Source organism: Balaenoptera musculus, chromosome 13, assembly GCF_009873245.2.
Source record: "Balaenoptera musculus isolate JJ_BM4_2016_0621 chromosome 13, mBalMus1.pri.v3, whole genome shotgun sequence".
Lineage (NCBI taxonomy): Eukaryota > Metazoa > Chordata > Mammalia > Artiodactyla > Balaenopteridae > Balaenoptera > Balaenoptera musculus.
The window spans coordinates 55,785,146-55,809,111 of NC_045797.1; the positions used below are offsets into that span (position 1 = coordinate 55,785,146).

General features: G+C 40.7%; 1 protein-coding gene across 7 annotated transcripts in view; it reads right to left on the bottom strand.

Annotated features, from left to right (window-relative positions):
- The window catches only part of EML4 (EMAP like 4), a 159,625-nt gene extending 153,795 nt beyond the window's left edge, over positions 1–5,830 (bottom strand). For all 7 annotated transcript variants that reach the window (XM_036873504.1, XM_036873505.1, XM_036873501.1 and 4 more), the window contains exon 1: positions 5,546–5,830. In XM_036873504.1, coding sequence (XP_036729399.1) covers positions 5,546–5,570 — 25 coding nt within the window. In that variant the 5' untranslated portion in view covers positions 5,571–5,830. The remainder of the gene's footprint in view (positions 1–5,545) is intronic.
- Between the last annotated feature and the right edge of the window lie 18,136 nt (positions 5,831–23,966).

The following is a 23,966-nucleotide window of genomic DNA, read 5'->3' on the forward strand; positions in this document are numbered from 1 at the left end:
AAAGCCCGCGCGCAGGCAACAAAGACCCGACGCAGCCAAAAAAAGAAAGAAAAAATGGTTAGGATCTAATGAAAAAACCACCAGAATGCACAATTATATCTATAGTATAATTTTCACTGTGTAAAAAAGGAGGCATAGGAAAAGAGTAAAAATAAGTACATCAACATGTTAATGTCAGCTGAATACAGATAAGCTAGAACAAAAGATAATTTTTTTCTTTCTTCTTTTGTATGTGTTCTCATTGGATACAAAACCTTACAAGTTAGGCTCCCCACCAAAAAAAAAAGAAAAGGAAAAGAAAAATCTGGATTTGAATAGCCTTTATAAAAACTGCAAACTCCTTGAACCTTAGTTTCCTCATCTATGAAAGGGGAAATAATTTCTTCTCTCCCAAGGTTAGTGTGCAGATTAAATGAGATAAAGTTTTGTAAACTATAAAGCAATATGCAAAGTTAAAGCATTATAACAGTGACAGCTAAAACTATAGGACAAGAGATCACACAGAGACGTAGAAATATACTACAGATTTGGGAAGTAGATTATTTCCTTAGACTATTTTAAAGTTTTAGAATCCATCTATTTTAAAGTCAAAATGTTGGGACTTCCCTGGTGGAGCAGTGGTTAAGAATCCGCCTGCCAATGCAGGGGACACGGGTTCGAGCCCTGGTATGGGAAGATCCCACATGTCGCAGAGCAACTAAGCCCGTGTGCCACAACTACTGAAGCCTGCGTGCTCTAGGGCCCGTGCTCTGCAACGAGAAGCCAGTGCAATGAGAAGCCCAAGCACCACAATGAAGAGTAGCCCCCGCTTACCACAACTAGAGAAAGCCCCCGCACAGCAATGAAGACCCAACACAGCCATAAATAAATAAATAAATAAAAATTTTAAAAATAAAAATAAAATAAAAATGTCTATTCTTATGAACAAATGTTGAAGTTTTACATGTAATAGAAATGGACTCATATACATAAAATTAATACGGTACTTGTCCTACATGCTATTCAAACTTAAATACAAAGCAGAAAAAGACCTAGTAATATCATTCCCTAATATCTGGACTTCTAATTATTTCATGGTTTTAAAAGGCCAGTCTCTATAAATTCAGAATCTCCAAATGTTGTCTCTCAGAAGTTACGTGCTTGATACACAACACTGCATTCTAAATGGTGCTTCCCCCTTCAACTCCCATTTCTGGTACTTTACTTATATCTCTAGATATGTATTTAAAACCAGATAGTAAGCTCCTAAAGGGCAAGAAGAATGTCACAAAAATAGGTACATGTTAAGAAATACTCTAGCTAACTCATGTTACAGATGTAAGAGTTACTACTCATGCCATATTATAACGTAAGCCTATCTTGAGCCCTTCAAGAGACAACCATTAAGAAATTAAAAGTTAAGAAAAAATTCCCCAAGTAATATTATTACATGGGAAACATTTTTATATGAATAATATATACAGAATGCTTTAGACTAGATTAATATTTGAAAATCATATACTACACTGTTTCCTTTAAGAAAGCAAGAGTATACATGAGATGAGAAATAAGTTCTAATATTGTGATGTTAAAGAGATAGTTTTAAAATATCTCATAAACTGAAGCATACTACTACTGCAATGAGACTGTTACATTTCTTATACTAACCCTACAATTTCATCCATTACAATTTTTCTTTAAAAAGAAGTTTTGGAGTTTTGTTTTTAACCTTTGGAGCAGAAAAAGTTAAAACTGATGTGGTTAACAATATGCTTTCTTTAAAGCATAAACACAGACTAAACCTGTAGGCTAATCCCAAGACAAGTCTTAAAATTAAAACCTTTATTATGAAAAAGAGATGCTAAAAAAACTAACCATGAAATGCACCTAACCCCTGCCTTAAGAAAATCAACAAAAAAAGCTGTATCAAGTTTCCCACTTTTGCACATAGACCTGAGATTTAAAATATTTACTGTATATATGTTTTGTACATGTATGTGTGGTGTATTCCAAACTGATTTGGAGACAGGACATCAAGATAGATTGTTTTCCCCTCACTAAGTTAAAAAAAAAAATTGTTTCTGAAGTATTGCTTTTTTATATTACCCTCTTCATGAACTAAAAGACACTATGCCTGAAGTAAACGGTGCCACCACCTGCCAGCCAAACTGCCTGAAATTCATCAGCTGTAGAGATTAAAAGCACCCTTTAGTTGTTTTTATGTAAAACAAAAGTAATACAAAAGGTATATAATTTCAATGTGGCACATATAACACAATCACCCACAGACAATCACCTAACGTTCCTCTCAGTGATCTCAAAACCACTACACACAGTTTTAATTGCCATTAGACATCTTATAAATGCACATAATAGTGTTTTCCTTATCTAAACACACAACAATCAAGGGTACAGTTTGAATTTTAAAAGTTTTTCACTTTATGAAATGATGCACCATAACATTCCCTTAAATAATCAGCTTCTCTAGAACCACTGTTTACAAAGCACTGAGCTTTCCTGCTTATAAAAATGTAGTTTTCTTACATTTTTTTTCAAGAACTCATCTAGTATTTAAAAGGAGACACACATACACTTCCTTGAGAATAAATGTTTTCAATACTTGTGACCCCAGAAGAACTTCACATGTTTTGAATTCTTGTTTGGTTAAAAAAAAGTTTTTAAACATCTACTAGAATACAAGACTTTGCCTTTACACTCATGGCTCTCTTGATGATAAAATAAAGATCAATGTAACTCTACGCTCTAGACTAATGAACTGCAGGGAATACAAACAAGCAATTTGGCAAGAGCTGGGTAAAGCTATGTTTAAAGACTACCAGTAAAATATACCAGCATTACCCTTCCCTCACTCCCAACTCTTTAAGGTTTCAATTAAGATGGGGCCTAGTTTTACTCTTTCAAGGGGGACAGAAAGAGAAAGCACAGAGCTCCTGCTGAGAAGTATCTTCATGAGAAGCAGCTCCAAAAATACTGCCAGGAACCATTTCTTTCCCTCCAGCTGACAGAGGTTCCTCTCTTTAAATACAGGTATATTCCCTGCTCCTGATCAACACCATACTTAAAGAAAGAAAGTCTCATCAAGGTACCATCCAAGGATGGCATCAAATAAATAAAAAAATTACCAAATGAATAAAAAAATTCAACATCAGGGTCAGCTATAACGTTCCTGATGAAAAGTGGGAGCCCCAACTAAAATTCATCTTCATCTTTCAGTCTCTCCTATCAGTTGCCTCATGAATTGGATAAGAAAGGATAGCTGTCTAACAAGGATATCCACTGTTTCAAAATAAACTTAAATGCCCCCAATTAGTGAGAAAGACTCCCACAAAACACAGAAGATGAAGCTTCGGCAAGCCTTCCAGGTCCTCAGAACCAATAGGAAAGAAGTAAAAGCTGATTCTAATTTGAGCAGTGATCCCACTATTCCTACAGGCTGAGGAGCCAACAGTGCAGAGATATCTCAGTCCCACCACATCCCCCAAGACACTGTTTTTTGGCCAAGTATATGATCACCTCTTTGTGAACATAAAGGACAAGTCTTTCAGTCCAATATGATTAGGGAATAAATCCAGGCATAAGGCTTAAAAAAAAAAAAAAGCAGTGAAAAGTTGATCCCTCTTTAAAAGGAGCCCAAGAATGAAACAACTTCACAATGTAAGGAATTATAAGACATCAAAGGTTAGATAATGGACAACAGGTGCCTTTGGGGAGGAAAGAGTAACACTCAGTCGCCTCCTATTTTAGGATTTCCACTCTCAAAGTACTTGTGTGTGTGTTTCCCAAAGAAAGTGTGTGTGTTTTTCCCCAAAGAAAGTCAAGGCCAAAATTGTGGGTTTTACTATTTAATACCTATAATGGATCCATTGCTCTTTAACCTACTTTTTTATTTTAGATTTTAAAAAACCCATTTACTCTCAGTGTGTCTGAATAAAGTATGGCCTATGGCCAGATTATGCACTGATCCATGAACATTAACCAACTAGGAATTTATTATCAAGAAATGCAAAGAAAGGCATCTGAATACAAGCTACCTCCACATAAAATACTCAATATACAAATCCAGCAGCAGGTATCACATTAACTGCAGTATCAACCAAAGCAGAAACTGTTTCTCACCATCATGACAGTTGAGCTCAATCTTTACAGTAACCAGATTCCAATAGCCTCACAGAATAGTAATTCCAGACACATTATAGGGCACTGAGTACCAGCCTTGAGTTCTGATTCCCCAGGCCAGTTACAAAATTTACTACCTTTATCTGGGTGAAAGGGAAACACTGAAAGGATACTTCAGCCTACTTCCCTTTCTCCATTCCACAAAGACAACATATTCCAAAAATGGAGAATCCTTTCTTTCCCTGTCAGAGGCCCCCTTTCCTATGGATTAACTGGGCAGGGTTACTTCTCCCCAGCATGCGTGCAGAGCCAGCAAGCATAGTTCTGCTTTCACTCCTCTTTTAAAGAGGGTCCCCAGGCTTCCCTGGTGGTGCAGTGGTTAAGAATCCGCCTGCCAATCCAGGGGACACGGGTTCGAGCCCTGGTCCAGGAAGATCCCACATGCTGCGAAGCAACTAAGCCCGTGGGCCACAACTACTGAGCCTGCGCTCTAGAGCCCGCGAGCCACAAATGCTGAGCCCGCGTGCCACAACTACTGAAGCCCGCGTGCCTAGAGCCCGTGCTCTGCAACAAGAGAAGCCACCACAATGAGAAGCCCACGCACCGCAACGAAGAGTAGCCCCCGCTCGCCACAGCTAGAGAAAGCCCGCACGCAGCAACGAAGACCCAACGCAGCCAAAAATAAATAAATAAAATAAATTTTTTAAAAACCACTCATGTTAAAAAAATAAATAAATAAAAATGAAGAGGGTCCCCCAACACAGATGCACCTCTTCGTTTCCTGTATTAGGCAAATGATGCTTCAGTGCTTCTGGTTCTCTCCACCACTGCAAAATGTTCAGAGAAGTGGAGGAAGTGAAGGGAAGTTGTCAGTTACTCTGAGGTATACTTAAAAGAAGACTCCAAATTTAAAGTGAATACTTGGTGGGGCGGGGGGAGTGCCCCCCTCCTGAAGAGGGAATGGGGGGTCCCTTCCCTAAAAGGGAGCCTCTGCGTGGCTAAGGGGTGTCCCCAACCTGAAAGAGAGCTCGGTATGTGGGAAGGGGGAGGAATGTTGTACCCAGAAGAGGGGTCAGGGTTTGAAAAAGGTGTCCTAACCCTGAAGGTGGGGGGAGCCGTGAGTGTATGGGGAGGGCTGTACCAGCTTTGGGGGGCCGCGCTGAGAGAAGGGGTTCCCACTATGGTGAAGAAGGGCCCCGCACTGAAGAGAACGCTGGGAGGAAAGGAGGGTCTTGCTGAGGAGGGCTGGCATGGGGGAGGGGTTCTGAGTCCATCGGAGCCCGGAGAGGGGCAGCAGGCTCGAGGGGAACATGTGCAGTGGAAGTGCCGCCATCCCGAGGGGCAGGGTGGAGAGCAGGCCCGGGCTGCGTGTGGAGGGAACAAGGTTCCCACCCTGCGCAGGAGAGGAAGGACTCCCGGCCGTACTCACCGAGGCTGCCGGCGAAACCGTCCATCTTGCGGGGAAAGCGCCGGGCTCCGGGCTCAGCGGGGCGGGCACTTCATTCAGCGGACCGACTAGGGTCGCCGACGCTGAGCCTGACCCGCTAGCTTTCTCGGGCGCCCGGCTCGGCTCCCACCTCCCGCCTCCGTCGTCCGTCCGTCCACCACGGGGCAGTCAGCCGCGGACGCCCGGACCACTTCCCCGTCAGGTTGTGAGCCGCGCCGCGCAGCTCCGCCGCCTGCCCGGCCTCCCTCCCAGACAGCAGCCGCAAGCGCCCCGCCGCGCCCCGCCCCCGCGCCCGCGCGCAGCGGTAGCTCCGCGCCCGCGCGCAGCGGTAGCTCCACCCCCGCGTACGCCGTCACGCTTCCGACTCCGCCTCCCACGTGACGACTCGGAGGCGGGGTCTTGCCGACCCTTCCCTCTCACCTTGCCTCGGCCTCGGGTTCCGCCTCCCGCGCTCTGGAGGGGTGGCTACGCTTGCGCGGTGGGCCGGCTGAGGGCCTGGGACTTGGGGCTTGAAACTGCTTCCGAATGGGTGGGGATAAGGGGAGACCTCCGGCCTGGGATCCTCAGGAGCTTCTAGGGATTCCTTTTTCTCGCAGCCCCTGGGGAGTCCGCGGAGACCCATCGAAGCTTACGTCTGGAGCCCCTCTGACAGGAGATGGTCACCCCGTGTGTCCTAGAACACTAAAGAGGCAACCAAGTGCGGGGAGGGGTCCAAATTTCCCGGGTTCTCCCTTTGCCCCAGTAGGATGAGGGACAAATGAGGGCGAGTCTTCTTGACTAGCTCAAGGCCACCATGCCACAACCCAAGGCACACAGCAGAGCCCAAGACATACCAGAAGCAAGGAATGTTAGTACTGGACAGGACCCAAGAGTTCATCCTGCCTCCCCTTCAGGGAGGACACTGAGCCTTAGAAAAGACATGAACTGCGCAAGCTCATGGAGCCTGGTAGAAGCAGAGTTAGAACCTAGGCTTCCTAATCCCCCTGGTGTTTTTTCCACCAGGGATGCAAAGCCACCCCTTATCGGGGATATCGTAGGATTGCCTACTAGGGAACTATAACAAAGGGTTGAAATGAAGTAAGCCTGAATTCCAGGCCCAACTCCATGTGACTCAGGAGGTGACTGTCAAGTCTCTAAACTTATTTGGACCTCACTATTCATTTGCAAAAGGGAGGACTGGACTTGTAACCAAAACCTCTTAAGTATACACAGCCTTCTTCTTCCTCCTCCCTCCCCAACCCACCTCTATTCTCCATCCTTCTAAAGACCTTCCAGTGATTTCCCAAGTCCCTCTTGGGACTAGGTTTTGTGGATCAAAGTACTAGTTACAGAGGAGAAATGTAAGGTGCCCAGGAACTAAATTGATCTATACAATAATAAAGAGCTGAGTTAGAAGAGAATAAGAGTCATTGTAGACAGAGTTCCAGGAGAGAGGGAGGTACTAAAGGGAGGTGAGAAAAATGAAGTAGCAACTGTCATGAGAGGGACTTGGAGGAATTAGATGGTTGAAAGGATAGTTAAACATTTTTTTGTTGTCTTGCAGTATACTTCTTCCCTTTGGTGCCTCTTTAAAAATCTTCCCCCAAAAATCTAAATTACTTTAAATTTCTTTTTTGGATATCAGACCTGTGTGTCTTCTGAATACCATACTATGTGGAGAATGGCCATAAGGCAGCCAAGATAAATTCAGATTACAGACAAAATGGTGTTTAAAGTTTAATGTCTTAAGTTTTCAAAATTAAGTTATTTACCCAGTGTTTCCTTTGCTATGGGCATTTCATATCTGTATGATTCTACCAAGTCTAATCGCTAATATTTGAGACATCCTCAGTTCTGACAGCTGCTCTTCTGTGTCTGCATGCAAAAACTTTCTGCCTTACGTCAATGAAAAGAATAAGAACTTGCATGTTATATTGGTATACATTACATATATACACATTTTTTTTAGTTAAACTTTTTAATTTTGAAATAATTGTTGATTCACATGTACTTGTTAGAATATCCTTTACCCAGGTCCTCCCAATGGTAATAGCTTACAAAACTATAGTCAATATCACAACCAGGATATTGATACTGATACAATCAAGATACAAAACATTTCCATCATTTCCATGAGCACAAGGATCTCTCAAGTTTTCTTTTATAAACACGCCTTTTTTTTTCTCCTGATAGCACCCCTCCTTCACTCCTGGCAACCACTAACCTGTAATCCATTTCTATAAATATGTCATTTCAATGGAATCATATTATATGTACCGGTTTGGGATTGGCTTTTTTGACTCAGGCATAATTCTCTGGAGATTCATCCAGGTCACTGTGAGTATTAAGAGTTTGTTTCTTGGGCTTCCCTGGTGGTGCAGTGGTTGAGAGTCTGCCTGCCAATGCAGGGGACACGGGTTCGAGCCCTGGTCTGGGAAGATCCCACATGCTGCAGAGCAACTAGGCCCGTGAGCCACAACTACTGAGCCTGCGCATCTGGAGCCTGTGCTCCGCAACAAGAGAGGCCGCGATGGTGGGAGGCCCCGCGCACCGCGATGAGGAGTGGCTCCCGCTCGCCGCAACTGGGGAAGGCCCTCGCACAGAAACGAAGACCCAACACAGCCAAAAATAAATAAATTAATTAATTAATTTAAAAAAAAAGAGTTGTTCTTTTTATTGTTGAGAATTCCATGGTATGGATTATCACTGTTTGACCGTTCACCCTGCCTGAAGGACATTTGGGATGTCTCCAATTCAGGGCTATTATGTATAGGTTTGCTATAAATGTTCATGTACAAGTATTTTTTGTGAATATACTTTTCATTTCTCTGGGATAAATACCCAGGAACTGGATTAGTTGGTTGTATGGTAGCTGTACATTCAGTTTTTTAAGAAACTGCCGAATTTTTTTAAAGAAGAATATGATCCAGTTTTATTTTTTCTTCCATTTTTATTGAGATATAATTGACATACAGCACATATATGTATATTTTTTAATTCGGAGAAGGATCCATGTTTTGTGGGGCCTGAAGCATTTACTATTTGCGGGGCCCTTTTAAGAAAAACTAATACAAAATGTACAGATACAAAATTAGGTTAAATGGAGTATTTCTTTAGACTAAGAAAAGAAATCACAATAGGTTACACATTTTAAGAAGACTGTAAATACTATAAACATTACAAAATTGAGAAATGTGACATTTAATTAAGTGCCCAACATACCTCCAATACTTTTTTACTTTTTTAATATTTGAGACATCCTCAGTTCTGACAGCTGTTCTTCTGTGCCTGCATGCAAAACTTTTTTTAATAGATGTTATTTACTGGGATCCTGCTATATGACAGGTTTTGTATCCAGGTACTTTGTATGTCTAACCCCATTTCAATGTCACAGCAAGCCTATGAGATCAGTGTTATGAATATGATAGTGATTTTTTAAAATAACTTTTTAATAGAGAGGATAAAAGAACTTTAGTTTTTCCTCTAGTTGATGGTTGATCAAATTTGTCTTTATTTTTGACAGTTGGGATGCCTAAAAAACCACCTCACACATATCATATAGGCTGTTCGTAATATTGCTGCAGGAATTCTGATTAATACCATTTCATGTGATTCCCGTTTAAAAAAAAGAAAAGAAAGAAAGTGTATGGTGAATTTAAAAAGGATTTAGAAGGATTTTCCCTAGACTTAGCTTCTGGCTCTTTATGTTTCAAACCTTGTTTCTCCCACACTACCCACATACTTCCAGTGCCAGGCATGTGTTCATATCACATTATGACCTCTAGCCCTGTAACCTCCATGACAGGATGCCAGGTGAATCAGTGCAGGGGGCCATAGGAATATTCCTGGAATCTGTTGCTAAATAAAGACAGCCAGCAATAACTCAATTAAATGTGACTGTAACACATGTAATTATGTTTCATTAAGCCTGAAATTAAATGTATCCCCAACTCAACTTTCCCTTAGCCAGATACCCAAAATATCCAGGGTCACTCCAACACCACCTGACATCAAGGGAAATGTGATAAAGTGGAGGTTGTAGTGGAAAGACACTTTCCTGGAGCCTTGGAAGAAATCCCCTAGAGCTTAAGTTTCATTACTTTCATGATAAATCTGCCTCTGTTTTAGTTACTTTTATTTTACAAAGTAATCCATGCTCATCCTAACTAGTAAGTCAACCAAAAGTTTATTTAAAACAAACAAACATACAGGAAAGGACAGGAAAAATGAAATAAATCCTCACTCAGAAAAAGGACAGATGGGAGGAGAAATATGGCAGTCACTTATCCACAGCAATTACAGAATTCTGCTGGGATAGATATTATGAAGTGTAAGGAAAGTTCTTTGCTTAAATCTTACTCTTCTTTCCAAGGAACTACCTTATCCACTGTACTCCAGGGCCCCTGGCTTTGCTATTCTACAAAAAGAGGGTGTTGGGGAATACACCTTCCTCATAGGCTGCTCAGCTCACTTGCTATTGGTGCAAATATGAAATCCAAAGATTACTTTCAACTCAAATAATCAAACGATTTCTTTGAGAACATGATTCACTCAAAAACTTGGTAGACATTTTATCTGTTTGCTTCCAGTCAGCAACGTGTGCCACACCCAAAGTTCTTTACTATATGTAATTCTCAAGCATGATTATGTCTTTGCTTGTCTAACCCCAGTTCCTCTCTCTCTCTCTCTCTCTCTCTCTCAATTTAATGGGGGCTATCTTCATGCCATTAAACTTGGATGAGAAGACCACACTCTTAATCAGGTCTTTGCAGTGAGTCTGGGTCTAACTGGACCTTTATTACTCAAAGGTTTTTAATATTTTGTTTCCTATCTCGGTGTCTAGAAGTAGTCAGCTTTCTAATCTTTTATCCCCCAAATTTCTGGACCTCTTCTAACTCTTTTACTCCTGCTTACAAACCAGCCAATTCTTGCTTGAGCTTTTCTCTTTGTTGTAATGCTTTACTAAAGTTAGGAAATAGTAGCTACCACACACTACCTCTCTCTTTCCAAAAACTTCCTCTAGAGCTTTAGGCCTGCTAGGCAAGTAGTGTGCCATCTTCTAAGTTGTCACAATCAACAGTTGTAGCAAATCTTTTGCCATGACATAACAGACTCTCGAGTATTCCAACCTCTAATGTCTGTTTCCACACCATCCCTGACCCAACCGCAAATTCAAAGCAATATGTTTTAGGTATTTTTCTTTACAGCAGCATTCAACTTCAAGTTTTCATCTTCCGCATTCAAGATAGGCTGACTGCTACTAAAAACAATCCCAAAATTTCAGCTAGCTTAATACAATAAATTTGTTTTTTACTCTTATCACTATCTAGTGCATATCATCAGGGACTCTGCTCCATGAAGTCATTCAAGGCTTCTTCTGTGTTAGTCCACACTTTTCAGCCAGCAAATAAGGGTGGTGGTAGAAGAACAGGGAGAGTCAATCAGGAAGTTTATGGTTCAGACATGGAAGTATGAACCTCACTTTCATCCACATTCCATGGTCTGGAAGTAGTTGCATCACCACACTGAACTGCAAGGGAGGCTAGGAAATATAGTCTGTGTAACCAGAAGGAAAAGAGAAACATTTTGGTAACAATGACCCAAATAGTTTCTCCCATATTCCTTTTCATAGCATTTATCTGAGTTATAATCTTTCATTTACTTAAATGATTATTCAATTAGTATCTTACCCATTAGGTTGTACACTACAAGAAGAGCTTTTAGAAAATGGGAGAGGTAGTACATCCCAGTGCTTAAGAGTGCAGACTCTGGAGTCACACTGCCTAGATTGAAATCCCAGCTCCACCACTTACTAGCTATGTAACATTGGACAAATTACCACATCTCTCTGTGCCTCAGTTTTTTCATCTGTAAAATAAGGATAATACTATTTCTACTTCTAGAATGTTGAGGGGCTGCAATGAGATAATACATGAAAAGCTCTTAGAACAGGGCCCCATATGTTGTAAGTACTTGGTAAGTATTAGCTGGTGTTATTATTAAAAGTAGGCTTGCATTGTGTCTGGTTTTACTCACCATTATATACTGAGTGCCTATTACAGAGTAGCTGTTCGATATCTAGTGAATATCGAACAAACATAGAACTCTGAAAACTAGTCAATCTGAAAACATTATTTCAACAACCAATGCCCAATTGTTTTAAAGCAGCCAGTATTAATTTTTGTGTTTTATATTTATCAAATTAGATCTTGTAAACTGTCTAATACTACTATAATAAAGTGAAAGATTTAACATAAATCCCTCAAAATGAAAATATAGCTGCACATTATCGTGAAACACATAAAAATCCAAATATACTAAACAATTACCAATTACTGGGTGGTTATTTGGAGCTTTCACTCTAACAAAAGATTTATCTTTAGATTATTTTCCATACCGAGCTCTCCTTACCCCTCACTTTGAACCCTTTAAGTGCAATTTAATTCAAGTGTAAAAATATGCACCAGTTTTTAGGAGCTCAGTTATTGCAAAGGGCTAAATATAGCTCTCAAATAATAAAAATTAGAAACAGTTTCTTGATACACAGAATCTTGACTCCGTGTTTAGCTACCTTCCCCTCTACGTCAAAATAGGATTATTGTGGGAGGGGTTTCAGAATACCTGTGAAGACACACAACACCTATTGTCAAAGAATTGACCTAAGATTTGAAGAAAAATAAAAATTCCTATAATGGTTTCTTCGTTTTGCTCTGGTTAGCTAGATGACCTTGAAAGGTAACTAGAAACTCTTTGGTTTCTTGACATTCTCTCCCTCAGACATTTTTAAAGTGACATCAAGAGCAATTAAGTTTGGGTTTGTTTTTTTTTTAAAGTATGCTGGGCTTTCCGCTTTTATTTCATTGTCTTAATGTTATTTTTAAAACTAAACTCTATGGTCATGGAATTGTATAGATTATATAAATCTATAGTCCACATGAGCATAAGTATGGTAGAGAAAAAAAACTTAAATGTTTTTCTTTGGCCTTCAGAATCAGAAATTAACAATTTCCAAGTGGGGGGAAAAGGGTTCTTTTAGTTCTTTGTTTTTATAATATGTTTAACATAAGCAATGTACGGAAGAGTTCCAAGGTCTGTCAGAGGCTAAATGGCAATGTTGTTCTAGCTTCTAACCATAAGGAATGCCTAGGGATAACTTTAAAATTATTTCAAAAGAAAAAAAAGTGTGGGAGGATGTACCCCAAAGTGTTAAAAAGTAGTTGCCGCTGGAAGTGAAATTGAGTGGGGGAAGGAAAATGTAGGGAGAGTTACAGGGGATTTCACTTTTAAGCATATCATATCATATTATTAATCATAAAATAATACTTAATAATCATAAGTATTATTTTAATCATATTAACATGTGTTCATTTTAAAAACCATTAGAGAGGCGAAAAATGCATTGCAGTGCATATTAATTCACATACCCACAAACTATCTGCAGAGACTGGTTTAAAATATCATGCTTATTAAATAACTTTTACCAATCTTGGCACGATTGTTATCTTCAACCTAAAGTCTTACTGACCTCAGGGGGAAAAAATCAAGCAATTAGCAGTGCTGTAAATTCTTGGCAAGAGCTTATGAGACTGAAATCTATACTGTGGGGTTCACCAAACACGCCTGACTGAGGGGGATTTGCTGCGTGGATGCATGAGTGAGTGAACGAATGCTGACTGAGGTTAATTTGGTCACTCTGATGGTGCCATTCATGACTAGCAGAGAGAAGACCCAGCCTGGGCTGCAGAGCTGGATTTTCCCAGTGCTGACCCAGAATTTATGCCATGAAGTGGGGCTGGTTGAGATTGTGGAACAAATTTTAAAGTTTCTTTTTATGTGCTAGAGCTTCACCACATTTACAGAATGCTGGGTGAGCCTTAGAAATAATAGCTAATAATTTTCATCTGTCCACTATAACTATATACTTTTTCCCCGTAAGGAATTCGTAGCAGCCTCTCACAAAATTGAAATTCTGCAGGGAAATACTTTAAAATAGCAATGTTATAGTGGAAAGCAGCCAGTCAGGGAAATTCAACTCCCAAAATTAATAACACAGGATGTTCTCCACTTGCAAATAAAATATTTCCAAAAGGTCACTTGCAAGTCAGCTGTTTGAAATTAGGAACAATGCTATAAATGGTGGTTAGATTTCCACTTAACTCCCAAAACATGTAGCATACTGATCCTAACGTGCCTTCCTTAAAACCACATTGATGACAACCTTACTTAAAGTTTTGAAACAGACAGGTCTGTAATTGAATATTGTTCATTATAAGCATCTGTGAGTTGATGTTGTAACCTAAATACAACTCATAACACCATTCCAACCTTCAAAGAGCTGACTTAAAATGCCCTAGGAGGTAGGTTTTATTATTCCCGTTTTTTGGACCAGGAAAATGAGCCTCAAAAATATACAACTAGAAGGTGGGAAAATCAGGGTTTGAACCCGTATCAATCCTCATCTGAAGGTCAAGAACTTTTCACTGCACCAGTTTGCCTCTCAGTCTCATTAGAATTCTATTGTGGAGATCCTTGAATGCCAGGCTGAGAGGTCTACAATGTAGTTTCAGCAGCAAGTGATAAGATCAAAGTGTTGCTATAGAAAAAATTAACCTGTGGGTGGATAAATTGGAGGAGGCATTGAAAGTGGAGAATGCAATCTGAAGCCTGTAACGAGGGAGGAGGAGCTGCAGAAAGGTCCAGGAAGAAAATAGTGTAAAGGAAAACAACAAATGAATGAACAACAAACAAATCCTTGCAAACCTGGATGACTGATTGCCTCAGAAGCTGAGGGAGAGAAAGGAGTAAAAGAAATCATCTAGATTCAGCTCCCAGTAATGGAGAGGATGGTGGTGGCATTAAATGCAAATGGGGACTTAAGGAAATGAAGTGATTAGGGAAAAGAAAATATAGTGGTTGATGGCCATTTTTTGGTTGGCCTGTGTCGATCCCCTTTCCCTCTGTGGGAAACTGAAGGGAATCAGGAGTCATCTTTGGCAGCTGGGGCCCAGGCACATGACCTGGACCAATTGGAAGCCCCAGCCCAGGTCTTTGAGTCTGGGGGGAATGACACAAAAACTAGCAGTTAGGGACCACGCGGGAAGGTGGCTGAGATATTGAAGACCAGCTTTGATCGTGTGCGGGGAAAGTCAGCTCCAGGGCAGTGTCCTCAACAGATTCTTCCTATGGAGTGAACTTGGCCGTGCTCTCTGTGCCCTAGACTGCCTGGGTCCCTGCCCATTTTCCATGCTTGGTCGTCTGGCTTCCCTGTAGACCCAGTGAGCCACCTGATATCCTCCCAGTGAATTCTTTTCCTGCTTGAGTTAGCCAGAGTGGGTTCTGTTGTTTGCAGTTGAAAACCTTGTGTGGTAAAAAATACTGCCTTCAGTTTTAAACAGATTGAACTGGCATCATGAGCAGATGCCCAGATGGAAGCCTCTAGCACACAGTTTGAAATGTGAGATTCAAGTTTGGGAGAGGGCTAGGTCCTGGGAATATAGATTTAGGATACTTCTACATAGAGCCAATGATTTAAGACATGAGAAAATTACCCAGGGAAAAGATTTGAGACAGAGAAATGAAGTGAACAATGTGTAGAAATGGAAGGAGCCACTAAAATTTAAGAGGCAGGAGAACGAGTCAGGGAAAAAGCAGTAACAGTCATAGAAGGCAAATCATGCTAGTGTCATATTACAGAACCCAAAAGAGACAAGAGTTTTAAAAACTGATGGAAATCAGATGCTATTAAATGCTACAGAATCCAAGGAAGATGGGAACTGAGAAAGGGGCACTCGATGTAGTGATTAGGAGGTCACTGGTCTTTAGGAGAGCTGTTTTATCATGATAGTGGGAAAGAAATCAGGTTGGGGGGGGCGGGGTGGAGACTGAGAGGCTGGTGTGAAAGCCAAAGAAGAAAATATAGGCTAGAGTTTAAAGAATTTTGACAAGACTTTGTTTTGTTCACTAGACAAGCACCTGGCATATGGCAAGTGCTCAATAAATATTTGCTTAATGAATGAATAGAGAAGAGCAGAAGCAGAGAATTCACTTGAGCTGAAGCATGATAAAGGCACAAATTTTTAGAATTGGGGTACCTGAGTATGCTTGCCAGCCAGCGTTACCAATCCTCTCTCCTGCTTCCTCCTTGGGCTGGAGAACCTGGTTTCCTAGACTCTCACTAGTTACCTAGTAGACGCTTTTTCCCCACCCCATACTACTGTCCTCCTTACTCCACTTTTCAGTTTGTTTTGTACTATAAGCTAATATAACAGCCATTTCCCTAAATTACAATTCCTTATCCTTATTTATTTCTTAATTCCTCAGAAAATTCTTTCCTCTACTTATTTATATCCCATACAGAGGTAAGTCAAATATTCCTTATCCATATTTATTTTGTCCCATACTTCAGTAGAACCTCAGCAAGCTATTGTGGATGACCTGATAAAACCAAGTCTGATTAACTAGAAACTTAATTTCAGCTATACCATTAGGTGATATCTTGATTGCACATTTCTAGAAATTCACTACTCTGTGGTGCTTTGAAACACCAATTTTTAAAAAAAATTAATTTATTTATTTTTGGCTGCACTGGGTCTTCGTTGCTGCATGCGGGCTTTTCTCTAGTTGTGGTGAGCGGGGGCTGCTCTTCATTGCGGTGCGCGCGCTTCTCATTGCGGTGGCTTCTCTTGTTGCGGAGCACGGGCTCTAGGCGCGCTGGCTTCAGTAGTTGTGGCTCACGGGCTCTAGAGCGCAGGCTCAGTAGTTGTGGTGCATGGGCTTAGTTGCTCCGCAGCGTGTCGGATCTTCCCGGACCAGGGCTTGAACCCGTGTACCCTGCATTGACAGGCAGATTCTCAACCACTGCGCCACCAGGGAAGCCCCCAATTTTTTAAAATAAATTTATTTATTTTATTTATTTATTTTTGGCTGCATTGGGTCTTCATTGCTGCGTGCGGGCTCTCTCTAGTTGTGGTGAGTGGGAGCTACTCTTCGTTGCAGTACACGGCCTTCTCATTGCAGTGGCTTCTCTTGCTGCGGAGCTCAGGTTCTAGGCTTGCAGGCTTCAGTAGTTGTAGCATGCAGGCTCAGTAGTTGTGGCTTGCAGCCTCTAGAGAGCAGGCTCAGTAGTTGTGGCGCATGGGCTTAGTTGCTCTGTGGCATGTGGGATCTTCCCGGACCAGGGCTCGAACCCATGTCCCCTGCATTGGCAGGCAGATTCTTAACCACTGCACCACCAGGGAAGCCCTGAAACACCAAATTTTAAATCCAATAGCTAAATGACCAAATACAGGATCAAAACCTTGTAAAGAAATCTTATAAAAGCATAAAGTTAAAATGGCCTCTGATTTAAATAACAAGAAACATAAAATGTAAGATTTATTTTATTATCAGTCTTTCTCCAAATGTCAGAAGTCTATTAGTAAAGAACCGGCATTTAAAAGATAAATTGTAACTAGAAATGTAAGAAGTCATAAGTGGTTCTTAAGTGCAATGAAACGTTTGCACTATAATAATAAGATTAAAGACCTGGAGATTTCCCACCCCTGGTTTATGGTTCTTCATGGATGTAATTAAAGCACATAAAGCTTTTCCAATGAGTTTAAGAAGCAGTTTCCTTTTTGTCTGCAAACTTAAGGGAGGTAGTCTGAGTGCCTATCATAGGTTCATCAGAGCAGTAAGCTGTATGGGTGTTACTGTATTAATTTGCCTTTAGAAATTATTTTTGGAAAAAGAAAGAAATATAAAATGAATAATTTGCTTTCGATCATGTCATTCCGTTTAGTTTCTTTTGTTAGTAATTTTATGTACACAATACATGCAAACAGAATGCATTTGTGGGCACATGAGTATGTGTGTCTCCAGATAGGTGGTCAAGAAATTTTTATATCATTCCTCACCCTCCTCCTAATCTAAAACTTGGTTTTGCCCACACTGAGTGCTTGACTGAGGTGGGAATGGTCTGACGCAGAACATTTCCAGTTGCACAGGCCAGTGGTGCTCATCATCGAAGTCCTTCCAGTCACAATAGGGCTGTTTCATTCTTGGGTCTTGGGGACTTGCACTCAGCTGAATGGTCATTTCCAGATAAGGCCTCCCCGGCCACTTTCCTTCCATTGAAACTGTGACAGCTGAAGTTTTGGGAAGATCTATGAAGCTGTTAGTCTACGAACTAAAATGGGTATGAGATTACCTCAGACCTGGAACCTTCTTTCCAAAACGGTGGCATTTTGGCACCCGCCTGTGCAGTGAGATATGACCCAGGTACCATGGTGTGAGATGGACCATTCTCATCCAAGAGTGAGAAGCCACTTCTGTGGAAGAGCCTCAGGGGCCTCCCAGGGACAAGGTGTGAGAAAGGCATCTTCTCATCAGTGCCAGTCTCAGTCATCCAGGATTCTGCACAAAACCAGGCTCACCAAGCTGGCCCGTTGGCCAGTCAAGAAATGTAGGAATGGCAAAGGACACAAACAAGCATTTCACTAAGGAAGCAATACAGATCACCAATAATTCTGTTTAAGAAGAAGAATATTGAAAGAGCAATACAAATTAAGATAAGGAGATACCATTTGCCAGAAATCAGTTTGGAAATTTTCTCTTTAAAAGAATTCTATTTAGTGTAGATGAGGAGGCAGGTAAACAGGTAGTCTCACATACTGCTAATAGATGTGGAAAATGGTCCATATTTCTGGAGGGTATGTTAGTACTCTTTATCAAAAGCCCTAAAATGTGACTACCTTTAACTCAGCAACTTCACTTTGAGGAATTAGCCCAAAGGAAATAATCAGAGCTACATACAAAGATTTATCTACCAAGTCTCCTCACAATATTACTTTTAATGGTGTAAAATCAAAAACAACCTACAACACGAGAAAAAGGAGATTGCACAATAATACTGTGTGATCTCAGGATTACGAAAGAGATGACTGTATGTCTATAGATCTATGGATAAAAGAGTGGGAAAAAACATCTACCAAAATGTTAATAGTGGCAATCTCTGGGTTCTGGAAGTATGGGTGATTTTTATTTTATTCTTTGTACTTTTGTCTATCTCTCCCATGCACATGCATTACTTTGGTAGTCAGCAACAGTATTGTTGAGAACAAATAAAACAAATAAAAGGAAATGTACAGCACCAGTCCAGGTTCTTTCATGATTTAGTTACGATTCAGGAGATGCAACTAAACCTCTTTCTTAGTTTTCACATCTGCTCAGTGGAGGATTTGTGACGTCAAGTGTTGAAAGTGCAGAATGGAGCTCTAGTGAATTCTAGAGAACTACTTCCCATGAATTAATGAAGTCAGAGAAATTGAACGGCTTACAGAGAACAGTTTGCTTCTGTTTGGAAGCAGGCTCAACAACATGGTAGATGTTTCTGAGTGGACTGTGCCCTACATGCTCCTGCACACTTGGGGTGCTGGGGACTCAGAGCTGCCCATGGTTATCCTTGGACTGAGGGACGCACTTAAGGGAGAGCCAGGACAGCTAGTGTGAGCACATCACTCGTGATGTTCCTCTCATGGCTATGCCATCAGTTCAGCCCTGAAACTCGTCATGTTCTAGTGGATAACATTACACACGTCAGTCTGGTCCTGTAAGTGGTCTCCACGCCCCCATTACACTTTGCCATCAATATTCCCCATAATGATATGTAAAGTCACGATCACTCCAAGTATGTTATGTAAGACCTAGTAGGCATTTACCTAGAGGCAAGATACCTACTTGTGGGGATAAACTTGAGAGAGTCGGAGACAAGGTTTTCCCTCAGTCATGCCACCAGAAGATAGATTATTTCACCTTGCTTTCAAAGTAGAGAGAGGAGAATTAAGAATAAGCTTCCTTTAAGGGAAGCTGGAGAGTTCTCTCTGTAAGGAATATCAGTGTTTCCTCACAGCCAAATCTGCTAAAGAAAGACCATTGTGGAAGTAAAGAAAGGCAATTCTTTTGACAAGGAAATTGAGATATTTTTCGGTGAAATCTCTTGGTAACAAGGAAATGCCTTCCTGTGTCTGTCACATTTAGCCTCTTTAAATGAACACAGCTTCCCTGGTGGCGCAGTGATTGAGAATCTGCCTGCCAATGCAGGGGACACGGGTTCGAGCCCTGGTCTGGGAAGATCCCACATGCCGCAGAGCAACTGCGCCCATGAGCCACAATTACTGAGCCTGTGCGTCTGGAGCCTGTGCTCCGCAACAAGAGAGGCCGCGATAGTGAGAGGCCCGCATACCGCGATGAAGAGTGGCCCCCACTTGCCACAACTAGAGAAAGCCCTCGCACAGAAACGAAGACCCAACAGAGCCAAAAATAAAAATAAATAAATTAATTTTTAAAAATTAAAAAAAAATAAAAATAAAAAATAAATAAATAAATGAGCACAGCTCATCCCCAAAATGTGCAAGTTACCCTGTGAAGATGGGGCCGTAATGGTTATGGAGGCCTTCTGGGTATGATCTTTCCAACGGCCAATTTGTCAATCTATATCAAAAGCCTAAAACCGTTCATACCATTTGGCACAGAAAATAGACTTCTGAGAACTTATCTTGAGAAATAAATTTTTTAATACACCAAGAAGAATATGTCACTGCAGTGTTATTTACAAAAGTGAAAAAGTGAAAAAAAAAGTCCAATAATTGGAATTAGTTAAGTAAGTCAGAGCATAATCATACCATAGGGTACCAAGAGGTCATTATTCATTATACACTTGTTATATACTTGAATAATATTTAAGGATACTAAGAAAACTCATGATATAACGGGAAAAAGTATATGACATAAATCCAACGTTGATATAAATACGTGATACACGTATGCACGCATGCACACGACACACATTTATATGCATATGGAGAGAGAGAAAGTGATTATCCAGATTTTCCAGCTTTATTGGACTACCTTCTTTTCCTCTTTCCAGGTATTTTCATATTCCCCAATCCATGCTGGTTCCCACTGGTCACCTTTTACTCAGTAGCTCTGCTCTAGAATTCTTCCCCAGTCACCTCTGGCCATCTTATAACAGCTTTTCCAGCTGGCTGTCACTCTCTAATATCTACCTTACCATGAACTATGAAAACCTTCTTTCTATTTCCCATGACGCCGCTAACATAAGGCTGCAATTTTAACAAACTTCATGAAGTCTGAAGGATCACAGAAGGGAATTACAGTGCAGAAAAAGAAAATTTAAAAGTGGATATTGGATATCACTGCTCCTGAAGTTCCCCTGTAAGGCTCTTTCTAGGGGCTCCCTCCTGGAGGTCCCCCTCCTTAGCTCTCAGCCGCCACTGTGGTGCGGGAGCTTGTCCCACCTCCTGGATGGGAGTCTCCTGTAGTCCACTTGACCCAAGTCCTGAGACCCCCAACTGCTTAATTCAGACCATCAACAGAGGAAATGAGACATTACAATAATCTGGACAGAGGTACACCTGTCCCCAATAAAAATGGCTCTTTGAGTTATTAAACAAATACCTCAGTATCTCCATCTAAAACGTCTGCATCTGGATTACTCCACCAGTCCAGGGCATCCCCAATAACAACTGATTGCCATTTCTTTGGATCCTCAAGAACATAAAAAGAGTTGTCACTAAAGACATAGTCCACCTTCCATCTTTAGAACATTCAAGAAAAAAACTTTTTAAATTTGCAATGCAGAGACAAGAATGAAACAGATGTCCACAGGGGAGCAGAGATGAGAGCCTGGCAGTGGGAGAGGGGGAGCCGGGAGCGGGGCAGAAGAGAATTGTATGGTTTTCTCTTCCTGGCTTTCCACTTTGGGACACAACTTTTTCTTGTTTTGCTTTGTTCTGCTTTCATATATATATAATTTTTGTAATAACAGCTTGAGATATAATTTACATGCGATAAAATTCAACCTTTTAAAGCATACAATTGAGTTGTTTTCAGTATAATCAGAAGAGTGCAACAACCATCACTATCTAATTCCAGACCGTTTTTATCTCCCTCAGAAGAAACTCTGGGCCCATTAGCCGTCACTCTCCATTCCCCACTCTGCCCAGGCCCTAGCAACCAACTGGGATCATACTATAAGTGACCTCTTGTGTCTAGTTTCTTTTACTTATTCAAGGTTCATTCATGTTGTAGTATGTATCAGCACTTCATTTCTTTTATAACAAAATGATATTCCATTGTAGGAGTATACTAATTTTTTTATCCATTCATCAGTTGATGGACATTGGAGTTGTTTCCACTCTGCCTATTATGAATAATGCTGCTGTGAATATTGGTGCACAATTTTTGTGTGCACATATGTTTTCATAGGAGTAGAATCATAGGGTCATATGGCAACATCACTATGATTAACATTTTGAGGAACTGACACTAGTTTTTAAGAGTCCTGGCTGCCCTTGCGCTACTTTAGCATCCTTCACATAAACATGTGAATTCCTTTTCCTTTTTCTTCTTTAATCAATATGAGTTAGTTTCAGCAACATTATTTGCAACCTCAAGAGCCTTAACAAAGTCACCTACTCCCACTGCTTTTGGCTTAGACTTTCCTGATTTCTCAGTCCCCTTTATTTTGGCTCTAGTTGTGCCTGCCTGTTTGATAATGCTTTACTTTGGCTTTTTTGGCTACAAGTATCAGGCACTCATTCCAGCTAGCTCAAGTATAAGAACTTTAAGAAAAATACATGATAAGATAAAGGAAGCTTTCAGAAACCCAAGAACAGAAACCACAATGGGCTGGCCTCAGAGAAACTAGTGCTAAAAGCTAGTTCTCGATTTGAGATGGCTGGACAGATTTCACTAATAGAAATTCATAGGTGTTTGTGGGATTTCATCATTATAAATATAGTTCAGCCTTCCACCTATCTGCCCTGCTAATAACTGGTACTTTCTCTCTTTGCTTTCATGTCACCTCTCTGAGAGAGAGAGAGAGAGACTCTGATTGGCCCAGCATCTCTTTTCATACCTGGTCATGGAAATGACTACAGGTCATGGAAATCTAGTGAATTTATGGATTGACTGCCCTTGAATCAGGTATCCACCTCTTGTCCAATCAGCCGTGAGAACAGACAGCTGGATTACATGGTACAAAATATGGCTGTTGCACCTACTTCTTCAGCAGGGACCAGGGTTTACAGCAGTTTCCATTAGATGAAACTGGAGCGGGAGGGTATGGTGATTAATTTTGTGTGTGTGTGGTTGATATTTTTAATGAAAAATGGATCACTTCTTTTTCAATCAATTTCTGTCTTTGGCTTAGCAATTCCACCAGGATCTAGTTTCCTGTGTTCAATCTCCAGCATTATGCACTGTAATTAAGTAAGACAAGCTCACGGTCCCATCCCAACGCAATGCCTTCTTGCTCAACTACCTCCCTGTGAGAAGAGTTGGATTAGACATACAGGCATACCTCAGAAATATTGTGGGTTCGGTTCCAGACCACAGCAATAAAGTGAAGATTGCAGTAAAGCAAGTCACATGAATTTTTTGGTTTCCCAGTGCATATAAAAGTTATGTTTATATTATACTGTAGCCCATTAAGTGTGCAATAGCATTACATCTAAAAAAACAAAGTACATACCTTAATTTAAATATACTTTATTGCTAAAAAAAACGCTAACCATTATCTGAGCCTTCAGTGAGTAGTAGTAGTAACATGAAATATCATTGATCATGTCACCATAACAAGTACAATAATAATGAAAAAGTGTGAAATATTGCTAGAATTACCAAAGTGTGACATAGAGATACGAAATGAGCAAATGCTGTTGGAAAAATGGCGCTGATAGACTTCCTTGATGCAGGGTTGCCATAAACCTTCAATTTGTATAAAGCACAGTATCTGCAAAGCACAAAAAAGTGAAGCACAGTAAAGTGAGGTGCGCCTGTATGTGTAGAGGCAATTCATCCCTTTGGATGATGCAGAGACTAAAGGAGTAGAAAGAAGGCCCTCGGAAGACCGGAAGACCCTATTTCCTGTTCCCATCAGAGATCCCCCACCTCATTCTCTCCCTATCTCCCACCCTATTTCCTAAGACATAAAGCACTAGAGCCATAGCAAAGGCTCAAAAAGTATAGCAAGTTGTCTCCAGTTGCCAGGTTTATTTTCAACATGTCACAGCTGGAACAGGACAGGAAGCTCCTTGAGCCAAAATTTAAGCTTCAGGATGGGGTAGAAAACTGGCCTTAAGTACTTTCTTTCTAAAAGACAGAACCCAGAGATAGAAGTTTATTTATAAAAGGAAAAAACACAGGTTTTAGTATGTTAGAATAAGCAATAACTTTTGAAATGAAAATTTAAACTCTAATCATTAATAAGAACTTTACGGAATATTAAATTATGTATGTATACATATTTTTTCCATTAACTAAGCAAAAAAAATTCAAACCCTTCAGTTTGATAAGGTCTTCCATGTGGAAAGATATTCTGATTTCTAAAGAGGGTAAGTCCATAGTCTGCCCTAATTTTATT